Genomic DNA, 14,432 nt, shown 5'->3' with positions numbered 1-14,432 from the left:
GTGTGTGACATCGGATTGGAGGATACAGGGATGGAGAATGACTGAGATGATCAAATGCCCCATGGGACACAACACCTCCTGGGGATCTCTTACCCTTCTTTCTCCTCTCGGTGAGCTGCTTCCTCCTGTTGAGCCACCAGCCGATCCTGGGCCTCCTGAAGCTCCTGTTGGATCTGCTCCAGCCGACTCTCCAGCTGCTGATTGGTCAGTTTGAGCATCTCGATCTCAGTGATGGCCTCGTCCTGTTTACTGCGCAGAGAGACAAGCTCCGCCTGTACCTGGGAGGGAGGAACACACAAAGCGACCACGTTCAATCACCAGTAAACCTTCTCATCAAATGTACTCTAAACCACCTCTATTGATCTCCATCTCTCTCTGTCTCTAACATCTCTCTCTCAGTCTGTTTTCTCTCTCTCACATTCACACATTTCCATCCTTTCTCTCTCTCCACCTCTCCATCAGAATCGAATCACTGACATGTTCACGAGCTGCAGGATACAGCATCTCATCCCCTCACCCAATTTCACACCCCAACATCCAACAGTCAGGATTGGAAATGAGGGAGAATTCAGAGAGAAATTGAGAAAAATGGTTTCACCCCAATCCTCACCCTCTCTAAACACCCAACACCTTCTTCCTTAACCGAGGTTTCCCACACACTGTGGTTGACAGGGCCCTCAACAGTGTCCGACCCATTTCCCGTGCCTCTGCCCTCACACTGTCCTCTCCCTCCCAGAACCATGATAGAGTCCCCCTTATCCTCACTTATCACCCCACCAGCCTCTGTGTTCAAAGGATCATCCTCCGCCATTTCTGCCAACTCCAGCATGATGCCACCACCAAACACATCTTCCCTTCGTCCCCACTGTTGGCATTCTGTAGGGACTGTTCCCTCCGGGAATCCCTGGTCTACTCCTCCATCACCCCCAACACCTCAGCCCCCTCCCAGTGCACCTTCCCATGCAATTGCAGAAGGTGCAACACCTGCCCCTTTACTTCCCTCCTCCTCACCGTCCAAGGGCCCAAACACTCCTTTCAAATGAAGCAGCACTTCACTTGCACCTCCTTCAATTTGGTCTACTGCATTCACTGCTCCCAATGCGGTTTCCTCTACATTGGAGAGACCAAATGCAGACTGGGTGACTATTTTGCGGAACACCTTCAGTCTGTCCGCAAGCATGACCCAGACCTCCCTGTCACTTGCCATTTCAACACTCCACCCTGCTCTCATGCCCACATGTCTGTCCTTGGCCTGCTGCAATGTTCCAGTGAAGCTCAACGCAAACTGGAGGAACAGCACCTCATCTTCCAACAAGGCACTTTACAGCCTTCTGGACTTAACATTGAGTTCAACAACTTCAGGTCATGAACTCTCTCCTCCATCCTCACTCCATTTTAATCGCTCATTTGTCTATATTCATTTATATATTTTTAATTGTCTTTATTTTTTTTTACACTTACTTTCACTATTATTGTTTTTAAAATTTATTTCCATTTTTATTCATCGTTTTATCCTCAGCTTTTAGCCTTTTCGATCTTTTTTCCCAGCACCATCCCCTCCCCCCACCCCATCCCCATTCAGGCCGTCTATCACTTTCCAGAGACCTTACCCTGGTCCAGCCATTATCACATTCTGCTTTCCACTCTTAATGTCACCATTAGCACCTCCTTTAGCCAGTATCACCACTACTAACAACACTTTGTCCTTTTGTTTGTGACATCTTTCACAATCTCTCCTTTGCCCCCACCTATCGCTAGCCTTCTATCCAGCTTCACCTGCTCCAGCCCCCTTCAACAGTATAAATTTTATCACATTTTTACTTCTCTTTAGCTCTGAAGAAGAATCATATGGACGCAAAACATTAACTCTGTCTTTCTCTCCACAGATGCTGTCAGACCTGTTGAGATTTTCCAGCATTTTTTGTTTTTGTTTCATATTTCCAGCATCTGCAATATTTTGCCTTTACCCAAAACTATGGTCCTCGAACAGCAAACAAATACCTGTCACAATTACCTCCTGAATACAGGGAACATTAAATAAGGAAATAATGTTTGAGCAATGGAGAAACGTTCTGTCTCCTGCGAACTTCCTCTCAGACACATCGCCCACCGAGTGACTGTGAATCAGTTTGGAAGATTCTGCCATCATTTCCCCGGCTCCCCCATCCCGATTCTCATCCACAGTTAGTGTGACTCCATCCCTGGCAGTCAGGCCCTGCCCACTGTCTGAACCCAGTGATGGTACATGAACCCTCACTGCTCTCCCTCTGGCTACTATCCATGACCTCGATCTCACCCTCAGACACACATGGACTGTGACTGAATTCATCCCCTTTTCCCTGCTGTGTCCATCCCTTATTACCTGTGGATCAGCTTCATCGGAATGCCGTCCCTCACTGCCGAGAGATTGATCCCACTCTCTGTAATAAAACCAAAGAATCAAACAGACAGGGACAGAGTGTCACTGACAGTGACAGGGAGAAGGCTTCCTGGAGACGTTTATTGAATTTTTAAAAATGCTTTCATGAGATGTGGGCTTCGCTGGCTAAAGCTGCATTTATTGCCCATCCCTAAATGCCCTTGACTAGGTGGTGGTGAGCTGCCTTCTTGAACCGCTGCAGTTCGTGTGCTGTACATACACCCACAGTGCTGTTAGGGATAGAGTTCCAGGATTTTAACCCAGTGACAGTGAAGGAACAGTGATATATTTCCAAGTCAGGATGGGGATTGATTGGCGGGGAACTTGCAGGTCGTGGCATTCCCATGTATCTGCTGCCCTTATCCTTCTAGATGTGGGTTTGTAAGGATCATTGGTGAGTTCCGGCAGTGCATCTTATAGATGGTACACACTGCTGCTACCGTACGTCGGTGATGGAAGGAGTGAATGTTTGTGGATGTGGTGCCGATCAAGCGGGCTGCTTTGCCCTGGATGTGTTAAACTTCTTAAGTGTTGTTGGAGCTGCCCTTGTCCAGGCAAGTGGAGATTATTCCATCACACTCCTGACTGGTGCCTGGTACATGGTGGACATAATTTGGGGAGTCAGGAGGTGAGTTACTCATCTCAGTATTCCTAGCCTCTGACCTGCTCTTGTAGACACAGAATTTATATGGCTGGTCCAGTTCAGTTTCTGGTCAATAGGAAGCCGCAGGATGTTGATAGTGGGAGATTCAGTGATGGTAATGCCACTGAATGTCAAGGGGCGATGGTTAGATTCTCTCTTGATGGAGACAGTCATTGCCTGACATTTGTGTGGCGCGAATGTTACTTGCCACTTGTCAGCCCAAGCTTGGATATTGTCCGGGTCTGGCTGCATTTGGACATGGACTGCTTCAGTATCTGAGGAGTCACAAAAGGTGAACATTGTGCAACCATCAGTGAACATCCCCACTTCTGACCTTCAGATGAAAGGAAGGTCATTGGTGAAGCAGCTGAAGATGGTTGGGCCAAGGATACTACCCTGAGGAGCTCCTGCAGTGATGTCCTGGGACTGAGAAAATTGACCTCCAACAACCATAACCATCTTCCTTTGTGCTAGGTATGATTCCAAACAGCAGGGGTTTTTCCTCTTGTTGGTTCTCTCACCACCTGCTGCTGTCCCAATCTAGCAGCTATGTCCTTCAGGACTCGATGAACAAGGTCAGTAGTTGTGCTATTGAGATACACTTGCTGATGGGCATTAATGACCCCCATCCAGAGTATATTCTCTGTCATTATTACCCTCAATGATTCTTCCAATTGGTGTTCAAAATAGAGGAGGCATCTGAGAGGTGATGGTGGTGGTTGGGTGATTGGTTGGGGGGGTGTGGTTGGTGAGCTGCAGATGATAATCAGTCAGAGGTTTCCATGCCCATTGACTTCATGGGATCCAGAGTCAATGTTGAGGACTCCCACAGCAATTTCTTCCTGACTGTATATCACTGTGTCGCCACTTCAGGTGGGTTTCTCCTTCCGGTGGGACAAGACACACCCAGGGGTGGTGATGGTGGTGTCTGGGACATTGGCTGTAAGGTATCATTCAGTGACTATGAAATGTTAGCCTGTTGTCTGATTACACTGTGACACAGCTCTTCCAATTTTGGCACAAATCCCCAGGTGATAGTAAGGAGAACTTTGCAGGTTCGGCTGGGCTGGGTGTGAATTTGTTGTTTCCAGTGCCTAGGTCTATGCTGGGTGGTGCATCTGCTTTTATTCTTTTTTGGCATTTATGTCGTGCTTTTGGTATGGCTGTGTGGCTTACTAGCACTTTTCAGAGGGGAGTTAAGAGTTAACCATATTGCTCTCGGCCTGGAATCACATGTAGGACAAACCAAGTTAGGTCAGCAGTTGACTTAAACATCAGCTTATCCATGATCATATTGAATGGGGGAGACCAGTCAGGAGGGAATGAATGACCTACTCTTGCTCTCAATTCAAACGTTCTTATGCACACAGTGTGTGGGCTGTTAGGTATAAAATGAAGATTTTGTATCTGTTTTCAGTGCAGAGGAAGAGGTTCCAATACCAGTGGGAGAAGGGAACCCAAAATCAATTCAACTGAAGAGCTTATTGGATGAAGCCATGAATGAATGGAATGTGTGAAGAGGCTCCATGTGTTGAATGCTCCATCACTGTTCCTGTGGAATACTGCTGGGAGAGAATTCAGCAATTCAACCTCCAGTTCACAACTTGCTGTAGTTTGTGCTCCATGGTGTTGTGGGTGAGAGAGATTGGAGGACAAAGCAGTTAATAATGTGTGTCCTGGGAAAGGAGCTGGAAATGTGTGTGTGAAATCGGACTGGAGGATACAGGGATGGAGAATGACTGAGATGATCAAATGCCCCATGGGACACAACACCTCCTGGGGATTTCTTACCCTTCTTTCTCCTCCTGGTGAGCTGCTTCCTCCTGTTGAGCCACCAGCCGATCCTGGGCCTCCTGAAGCTCCTGTTGGATCTGCTCCAGCTGACTCTCCAGCTGCTGATTGGTCAGTTTGAGCATCTCGATCTCAGTGATGGCCTCGTCCTGTTTACTGCGCAGAGAGACAAGCTCCGCCTTTACCTTGGAAGGAGGAACACACAAAGCGACCACGTTCAATCACCAAATAACAGTAAATCTTCTCATCAAATGTACTCTAAACCACCTCTATTTATCTCCATTTCTCTCTGTCTCTAACATCTCTCTCTCAGTCTGTTTTCCCTCTCTCACATTCAAACATTTCCATCCTTTCTCTCTCTCCACCTCTCCATCAGAATCGAATCACTGACGTGTTCACGAGCTGCAGGATTCAGCATCTCATCCCCTCACCCAATTTCACACCCCAACCCCCAACAGTCAGGCTGGGAAATGAGGGAGAATTCTGAGAGAAATTGAGAAAAATATTTTTTTGTTTTCACCCCAATCCTCCCGTTCTGTCTCCTGCGAACTTCCTCTCAGACACATCGCCCACCGAGTGACTGTGAATCAGTTTGGAAGATTCTGTCATCATTTCCCCTGCTCCCCCATCCCGATTCACATCCAGAGTCAGTGTGACTCCATCCCTGGCAGTCAGCCCCTGCCCACTGTCTGAACCCAGTGATGGTACATGACCCCTCACTGATCTCAATGTTACTATCCATGTCCCAGATCTCACCCTCAGACACACACGGACTGTGACTGAATCTGCCCCCTTTTTCATGCTGTGTCCATCCCTCATTACCTGTGGATCAGCTTCATCGGAACGCCGTCCCTCACTGCCGGGAGATTGATCCCACTCTCTGTAATAAAACCAAAGATTCAGAAAGACAGGGAGAGAGTGTCAGTGACAGTGACAGAGAGAAGGCTTCCTGGAGACATTTATTAGATTTCCTCAACCACAGGCACCTCAATCCCTAATCCCAGACCAATTTCCCTGTGCCTGTTGTTCATCAGGAATTTCCTGGGATTGGAAACTGCACTCACTGTATCATTGTGTGTCTGAACATGAATATTGACACGTTTTGTGTGTGCGCAACATGTGGGACGTGTACACAATTTGTGGGCTGTGTGCACTGACTGCGGGTTCTGAAAGTCATGTGCACAGTGTGTGTGCAGAGTGAGTGTGTGCAGAAAGTGTGTGTACGCACAGAGTATATGTGCGTAAAGTGTGTGCAGAGGGTGTGTGCATGTAGCACGAGTGTGCAAAGTGTGTGTGTGCGTGCATGCGTGCTCGCAGAGTGACCGTGTGTGCGGAGGGTGTGCGAGTGCAGAATTTGTTTGTGTGCAGAGGGTGTATGTGTGCAGATGGGGTGTGTGTGTGTGCAGGGTGTGCATGTGTGCGCATAGTCTGTGTGTGCAGAGGGCGTGTGTGCAGAGTGTGCGTGTTCAGAGGGTATGTGCTCTGAGGGTGTGTATGTGTGTGTGTGTGCAGAGGTTGAGTGTGTGCAGGGTGTTTGTGTGCAAAGGGTGTGTGTGCAGATGATGTGTGTTGTGCAGAGAGTGTATGTGTGTGCAGAGGGTATGTGTACAGAGGATGTGTTTGTGCATGGTGTATGTTTGCAGAGGGTGTGTGTGTGCAGAGTGTATGTGTGCAGAGTGTCTGTGTGTGTATGTGTGCATGGTTCATGTGTGCTGAGGGTGTGTGTGTGCAGAGTGTATGTGCGTATAGTGTGTGTTTTTGTTTGTGTGTGCGTGTTTGTTTGTTTGTGTGTGTGTGTGGCTGTTTGTGTGTTTGTTCGTGTGTGTTTGTGTGTTTGTTTGTGTGTGTGCGTCTGGTTTGTTTCAGGTAGTTTCCTCAAACAATATCTTTTGGAACCAACACGGGAACAGGCCATACTAGATTCAGTGATGAGTAATCAACCAAAATAAGTGAATAATCTGATGGCGAGGGGGCATCTTGTAAATATTAACTATGATAAGATTGAATAGAATATCAGATTTAAGAGGGAGACACAAGAATCACATAGAAGATTGGCTGTCTGGCAGGAGGCAGAGAGTGGGGATAAGGGGGTCCTTCTCAGGATGGCGGCCGGTGACTAGTGGAGTTCCGCAGGGGTCAGTGTTGGGACCACAACTTTTCACTTTATACATTAATGATCTAGATGAAGGAACTGAGGGCATCTTGGCTAAGTTTGCAGATGATACAAAGATAGGTAGAGGGACAGGTAGTATTGAGGAGGCGGGGAGTCTGCAGAAGGATTTAGACAGGTAGGGAGAATGGGCAAAGAAGTGGCAGATGGAATACAACGTGGGGAAGTGTGAGGTCATGCACTTTGGTAGGAAGAATAGAGGCATAGACTATTTTCTAAATGAGGAGAGAATTCAGAAATCTGAAGTGCAAAGGGACTTGGGAGTCCTAGTCCAGGATTCTCTTAAGGTTAACTTGCAGGTTGACACGGTAGTTAGGAAGGCAAATGCAATGTTGGCATTTATTTCGAGAGGACTAGAATATAAAAGCAGGGATGTGCTTCTGAGGCTTTATAAGGCTCTGGTCAGACCACATTTAGAATATTGTGAGCAATTTTGGACCCCGTATCTCAGGAAGGATGTGCTGGCCCTGGAGAGGGTCCAGAGGAGGTTCACAAGAATGATCCCAGGAATGAAAGGCTTAACATATGAGGAACGTTTGAGGACTCTGGGTCTATACTCGATGGAGTTTAGAAGGGTGAGGGGGGATCTGATTGAAACTTACAGAATACTGAAAGGCCTGGATAGAGTGGACATGGGGAAGATGTTTCCATTAGTAGGAGAGACTAGGGCCCGAGGGCACAGCCTCAGAGTAAAGGGAAGACCTTTTAGAACAGAGATGAGGAGAAACTTCTTTAGCCAGAGAGTGGTCAATCTATGGAATTCATTGCCACAGAAGGCTGTGGAGGCCAGGTCATTGAGTGTATTTAAGACCGAGATAGATAGGTTCTTGATTGGTATGGGGATCAAAGGTTACGAGGAGAAGGCAGGAGAATGGGGTTGAGAAACTTATCAGCCATGATGGAATGGCGGGGCAGACTCGATGGGCCGAATGGCCTAATTTCTGCTCCTATGTCTTAAGGTCTTATGGTCTAAAACAAGATTTTAAATTTAAGAGAGGCGAACTTCGAAGAAACGTGAATAACATTGACCACAGTCAACTGGGCTGAGCTGTCAATGGGTAAATCTACAAACAGTGGGAACTAATCAAAGAAATGGTTGTACCCAACAAAACCAGTATACACCCAAAAGGCAATTCCCAAAAATTCAGATGTTTTGTGCGAGGTGTCTCTTGCTGACATGTGCAGCCACTCAACTGCGGACCCAGTGCTGGCTGCAGCCTCCAGCCATGTTACTGAACAGGCAGCACCAAATTACTGTGCTGACTGTACCAGGGTCAACATGTACAAGTTTGTCCCCATCGTCAACCCCACTGCCGATTTGGGAAGCAATCAAATTTTACCCACAATAGATTCACTTGTGCAGTTCACTATCCCTGGTCAACAATCAAGGTAAGAGACAGGATTAAACTAAAAGAAAACACAAACACAGACACAAGGAAACTGCAAATCCAGCAAACTGAGAGAGCCAGACTGGGATCGAGTGAATAATAAGAGGGACAGGAAAGGAAAAGAGAAAGAAACTATCCAGGAAGATCCAAACTAACAGGAAAAGTTTTCATGAATATATTAAAAGAAAGAGAGTGGTGAGGATGGGAAAGTGGGTCCATTAAAGACAGATACAGGTGAGAATATGATGAGCAATAAGGAAATGGCTGATTTGTAAGATGAGGATTTTGTATCTGTTTTCAGTGCAGAGGAAGAGGTTCCAATACCAGTGGGAGAAGGGAACCCAAAATCAATTCAGCTGAAGAGCTTATTGGATGAAGCGATGAATGAATGGAATGTGTGGAGAGGCTCCATGTGTTAAATGCTCCATCACTGTTCCTGTGGAATACTGCTGGGAGAGAATTCAGGAATTCAACCTCCAATTCACAACTTGCTGTAGTTTGTGCTCCATGGTGTTGTGGGTGAGAGAGTTGGGAGGACAAAGCAGTTAATAATGTGTATCCTGGGAAAGGAGCTGGAAATGTGTGCGTGACATCAGATTGGAGGATACAGGGATGGAGAATGACTGAGATGATCAAATGCCCCATGGGACACAACACCTTCTGGGGATCTCTTACCCTTCTTTCTCCTCTCGGTGAGCTGCTTCCTCCTGTTGAGCCACCAGCCGATCTTGAGCCTCCTGAAGCTCCTGTTGGATCTGCTCCAGCCAACTCTCCAGCTGCTGATTGGTCAGTGTGAGCATCTCGTTCTCAGTGATGGCCTCGTCCCGTTTACTGCGCAGAGAGACAAGCTCCGCCTGTACCTGGGAGGGAGGAACACACAAAGCGACCACGTTCAATCACCAAATAACAGTAAATCTTCTCATCAAATGTATTGTAAACCACCTCTATTTATCCCCATCTCTTTCTGTCTCTAATATCCATGTCTCTTGGTCTCATTTTCGATGTCTCTATCTCACATGTTTTCAGCCTGACTGTCCCTCTCTGACCCTCCATCACTATCTAATCACAAACATGATCTCAGGTTACAGGAACCAACAATTCACCTCACCACCTAATCGCGACACGTCAACACTCAAGAATCATGAGTGAGACTCCAAAGAAATTGGCAGAAGGGGTTTCACCCCAATCATCACTCTCTGTAAACTCCCAAAATATCATCTTCAGACATTACTGATTATCTGTTGCAGTCACCTGCTGAATGAATGAAGTGAGGAAAATCAGTTTCACTGATGACCCATGGAAATGTGAATATCCGTACAAAGTATATTCACTCTTTATCAGTCATTGAAACAAAGGAAATATCTTACAGAAATGGAACTCATTGAGGGAGGCATTTAATTCACATGAGCTTGTCTATCTGGGGCCATATAAAGATTTAAAAATTCCTCCCCAATAAGGTGTGAGAGAATTTTACTTCCTGCCCAATTCCTTTCAGACAAGGTGTCCACCTTATGGAATGGTTACAACACCACAGGGAGGCCATTCAATCCATCGTGTCTGTTCTGGCTCTCTGTGAGGGCAACTCACCAGCTCCCATTCCCCTGTGTTTTCCCTGCAATACTGCAAATCCTTTCTCCTCAGATAATTGTCCAATTCCCTTTTCAAAGCCACAATTACATCTGCCTCCACCACACACTCAGGCAGTGGAGTTCAGAGCCTGACCACTCGCTGTGTAAAAACCCTTTGCTTGCGTCACCTTTGGGTTCTGTTCCTAATCGCTTTAAATCAGTGTCCTCAGTTTCTCAACCCTTCCACCAATCTGAACAGTTTCTTCCTATCTGCTCTGTCCAGGACCCTCATGATTTTGAACATTCTATCAAAACTCCTCCCAGACTTCTCTTCTCCAAGGAGGATAGCCCACAATTCTCCAATCTATCCACGTAATTCAAGTCCCTCATCACCAGAACCGTTCTCATGAATCTTTTCTGCGCCAACTCCAATACCTTCAAATACTTCCTCGTTTGTGATACCCAGAGCTGTACACAATATTCCAGTTGAGGCTTTTATACTCTATGCCTCTATTTATAAAACCAGGAGCCTGTCTGCCTTATTAATGACTCTCTCAACCTGTCCTGTCACCTTAAATGATTTATGCACATATACCCAACATCTCTCTGTTCTTACACACCCTTTATCTTTCCAAATTTGTTCCTCTAAACTTGCTGGTGGTCTACAGAATACCCCTAGTAATGTGATTATAACTCTCTTGTTTCTTAGCTCTAGCCAAATAAATTCTGTCCTTGATCCCTCTATGATATCCACTCTTTCCAGCACAGTCATATTACCCTTGATCAATATTGTTACCCCACCCCTATCCTTCCTGACCAATTGTATCCAGGGTTGTTTAGTGCCCAGTCCGTTTCTGTTTTTGAGTCAGGCCTCCCTCATCACTACAAGATTATGTCTCCCTGTGGCTATTTGCACGTGCAGCTCACCAAGCTCATAAACCATCCTCTGTATGGAAACATACATGTACGATAAAAACAATCAAGGCGTTATTACATTTCCTAATAATCTAATACCTTATCATTTTTACTCTAGAGCTCTATCTCCCTCCAATTCTTTCTGCATCTTCTTTTCCCTCTGTAGTTTTACCTCCCACTTCCCATCCTCCAGCTAAGTTAGTTTAAACCCTCCCCAGGGGCACCAAGAGTCAGTGTGACTCCATCCCTGGCAGTCAGGCCCTGCCCACTGTCTGAACCCAGTGATGGTACATGAATCCTCACTGCTCTCCCTCTGGCTACTATCCATGTCCCAGATCTCACCCTCAGACACACACGGACTGTGACTGAATCCGCCCCCTTTTCCCTGCTGTGTCCATCCCTCATTACCTGTGGTTCAGCTTCATCGGAACGCCATCCCTCACTGCCGAGAGATTGATGCCACTCTCTGTAATAAAACCAAAGAATCAGACAGACAGGGAGAGAGTGTCAGTGACAGTGACAGAGAGAAGGCTTCCTGGAGACATTTATTGATTTTTAACATTTTTTCATGGGATGTGGGCATCCTTGGCTGGGCCAGAATTTATTGTCCCTAAATGCCCTTGAGAAGGTGGTGGTGAGCTGCCTTCTTGAAACACTGCAGTCCATGTGGTGTAGGTACACCCACAGTGCTGTTAGGGAGGGATTCCCAGGATCTTGGCCGAGCGACAGTGAAGGAACGTCGATAAAGTTCCAATTCAGGATAGTGTGTAGCTTGGAGGGGAACTTCGAAGTGGTGGCGTTCCCATGTATCTGCTGCCTTTGTCCTTCTAAGTGGTAAAGGGTTTGGTAGGTGCTGTTAAAGGAGCCTTGGTGAGTTGCTGCAGCACATCCTGTAGATGGTACACACTGCTCTCAATGTCCTGTACAGCTGCAGTAAAACTTCCCTACTTTTATATTCCATTCTCCTTGCAATGATTGACAACATTCCATTTGCTTTCCTAATCACTTGCTGTACCTGCATATGAATTTTTTGTAATTCATGTGCAGAATTTTATGGCCTCTCCACCAGGTGACATTTTCTAGTTCTGCAAAAGTTAATGGACTTTAGAATCTCTCTCTATTTAAATAATACGCTGCTTTTCTATTCTTCCTGTCAAACTGGACAAGTTCACATTTTCCCACATTATACTCCATCTGCCAAATTTTTGCCCACTTATTTAACCTGTCCATATCCTTTTGCAGACTCTCTACCTCCTCTTGACGACTTACTTTCCTACCTATCTCAGTATCATCAGCAAATTCAGCTACAATACATTCGGTTCCTTCAACCAAATCATTGATGTAGATTGAATTGAGGCCCCAGCACTGATCCCTGAGGAACTCAACTAGTTACAACTTGCCAATTCAAAAAAGACCCAATTATCCCTACCCTCTGCTCCCTGTTAGCTGACCAATCCTCTATCCATGCTAATATGTTACCCCCTACACCTTGTGCTCTTATCTTGTGTAGAAACGTTTGACGTGGCACCTGAACAAATGCCTTTTGGGTATCCAGGTACATCACATCTACAGGTTCCCCTTTATCCACTTTGCTTACTATTCCCTCAAAGAACACGAATAAATTAGTTTAAATGACTTCCCTTCCACAAAATCATGGCTGGGATTTTCCTGCTCCTCCCGCTGATGGGATCTTCCGGTCACACCGAAGTCAATGGAGATTTGAATGCCTCACCGCGTCTGCCACGAGAAAGTTGCCAGGTCAGGGCCGAAGGATCCCAACCCACGTTGACTCTGCCTGATCTTATTTTGTTTTTCTAAGTACCCTGCTTTAACCTTCTTAATAATGGATTCCAGCAATTTCCCTGTGACAGATGTTAAGCTAACTGGCCCATAGTTTCCTGCTTTCTGTCTCCCTCTTTTCTTGAATAAAGGTGTTACATTAGCTATTTTCCAATCTGCTGGGACGCTTTCCGAATCTCAGGAATTTTGGAAGATTATAACCAATGCATCTACTATCTCTGCAGTTACTTCTTTTAAGACCCTCGGGTTCAGGTCATCAGGCCCTGGACCTTGTCAGCCTTTATGTCTAATCGTTTTCCCAGCACCTTTTCTCTCGTGCCAGTGATTGTTTTAAGTTCCTCCTTCCCATTCACCTCTTGATTTTAAGTATCTTTGGGAAGTTTTCTAAGTCTCCCACAGTGAAGACAGACACAAAATATCTGTTCAACACCTCTGCCATTTCCTTGTTTTCCATTATCATTTACCCAGACTCTCTCTCTAGAGGATCAACATGAGCTTTAGTTACTCTTTTCCTATTTAAATACTTATAGAAACTCTTGCTATTTGTTTTTATATTTCTAGCCAGCTTTCTCTCATACTCTATTTTCTCCCTCTTTTTTTTTTAGCCATTCTTTGCTGGTTCATAAAGTCTGACAATCTTCTGACCAACCACTCATCTTTGCAGAATTGTACAGTGCTTCTTTCAATTTGATACAATTCTTAACTTCCTTATTCAGCCACAGATGATGCATCCTTCTCAAAGCGTCTTTCTTTCTCACTGAGATAAATCTTTGCTCAGAATTACTCAATATATCCTCAAAAGTATACCACTGCATCTCTACTGTCCTACCTTTTAACTTCGTTTCCCAATTCACTTAATTCACTTTGCCTTCCATCCCTCATAATTACCTTTATTCAGGTTTAAAGCACTAGCCTTAGACACACTTCTTCATTTCAAACTGAACTCCCACTAATACTGTCACTGACAGATGCACCTGCAACAGGTGGATTAGTGAGAATAAAGTCTTGTATGTTTTTCCCTCTTGTTGGTTCCCGCACCACCTGCCGCAGACTCAATCTAGCAGCTATGTCCTTTAGGACTCGGCCAGCTCGGTCAGTTGTGGTGTTAGCGAGCCAATCTTGCTGATGTCCATTGAAATGCCCAACCCAGAGTACATTCTGTGCCCTTGCAACTCTCAGTGCTTCCTCCAAGTGGTGTTCATCATGGGGGCATTAGCTGAGGGAGGGCGGTAGGTGGTAATCAGGAGCAGGTCTCCTTGCCCGTGTTTGATGCCATGAGACTTCATCGGGTCCAGAGTGAATGTTGAAGATCCCGGGGCTGACTGTAAACCACTGTGCCACCACTTTAGATGAGTCTCTCCTGCAGTTGGGGACAGGACATACCCAGGGATGGTGATGATGGTGTCTCCAGATCCAGTTAGACTTCATCCTAGGGTCTTAAAAGAGGTGCCTAATGAGGTAGTAGATGCGTTGGTGTTAATTTTCCAAAATTGCCTAGATTCTGGACAGGTTCCAACAGACTAGAAAGTAGCAAATATAACTCCTCCGTTCAATAAGGGAGGGAGGCAGAAAACAGGAAACAATAGGCCAGTTAGCTCGAGGTCTATCATAGGGAAGGCGTTAGAGTCGATCATTAAAGAGGTCATAGCTGGGCACCAAGAAAAGCTTAAGGTAAACAGTATGAGTCAGCATGGTTTTGTGAAAGGGAAATCATGTTTAGCCAATTTATTGGAGTTCT

At 45.8% G+C, this 14,432-nt stretch overlaps 1 protein-coding gene across 1 annotated transcript in view; it reads right to left on the bottom strand.

Moving 5' to 3' along the window:
* LOC144683644 (uncharacterized) overlaps positions 1-14,432 on the bottom strand; it is a 220,578-nt gene that overhangs the window by 118,073 nt on the left and 88,073 nt on the right. Inside the window, exons 23-28 of the mRNA XM_078546887.1 lie at positions 11,303-11,360; positions 9,087-9,271; positions 5,676-5,733; positions 4,854-5,038; positions 2,363-2,420; positions 94-278 (exon numbers count right to left, since the gene is read on the bottom strand). Of these exons, the coding sequence (XP_078403013.1) occupies positions 94-278; positions 2,363-2,420; positions 4,854-5,038; positions 5,676-5,733; positions 9,087-9,271; positions 11,303-11,360 (729 nt within the window). The remainder of the gene's footprint in view (positions 1-93; positions 279-2,362; positions 2,421-4,853; positions 5,039-5,675; positions 5,734-9,086; positions 9,272-11,302; positions 11,361-14,432) is intronic.

The sequence above is a fragment of the Cetorhinus maximus genome, chromosome 8 (assembly GCF_964194155.1).
Source record: "Cetorhinus maximus chromosome 8, sCetMax3.hap1.1, whole genome shotgun sequence".
NCBI lineage: Eukaryota > Metazoa > Chordata > Chondrichthyes > Lamniformes > Cetorhinidae > Cetorhinus > Cetorhinus maximus.
This window is presented reverse-complemented; position numbering and strand designations above follow the sequence as displayed.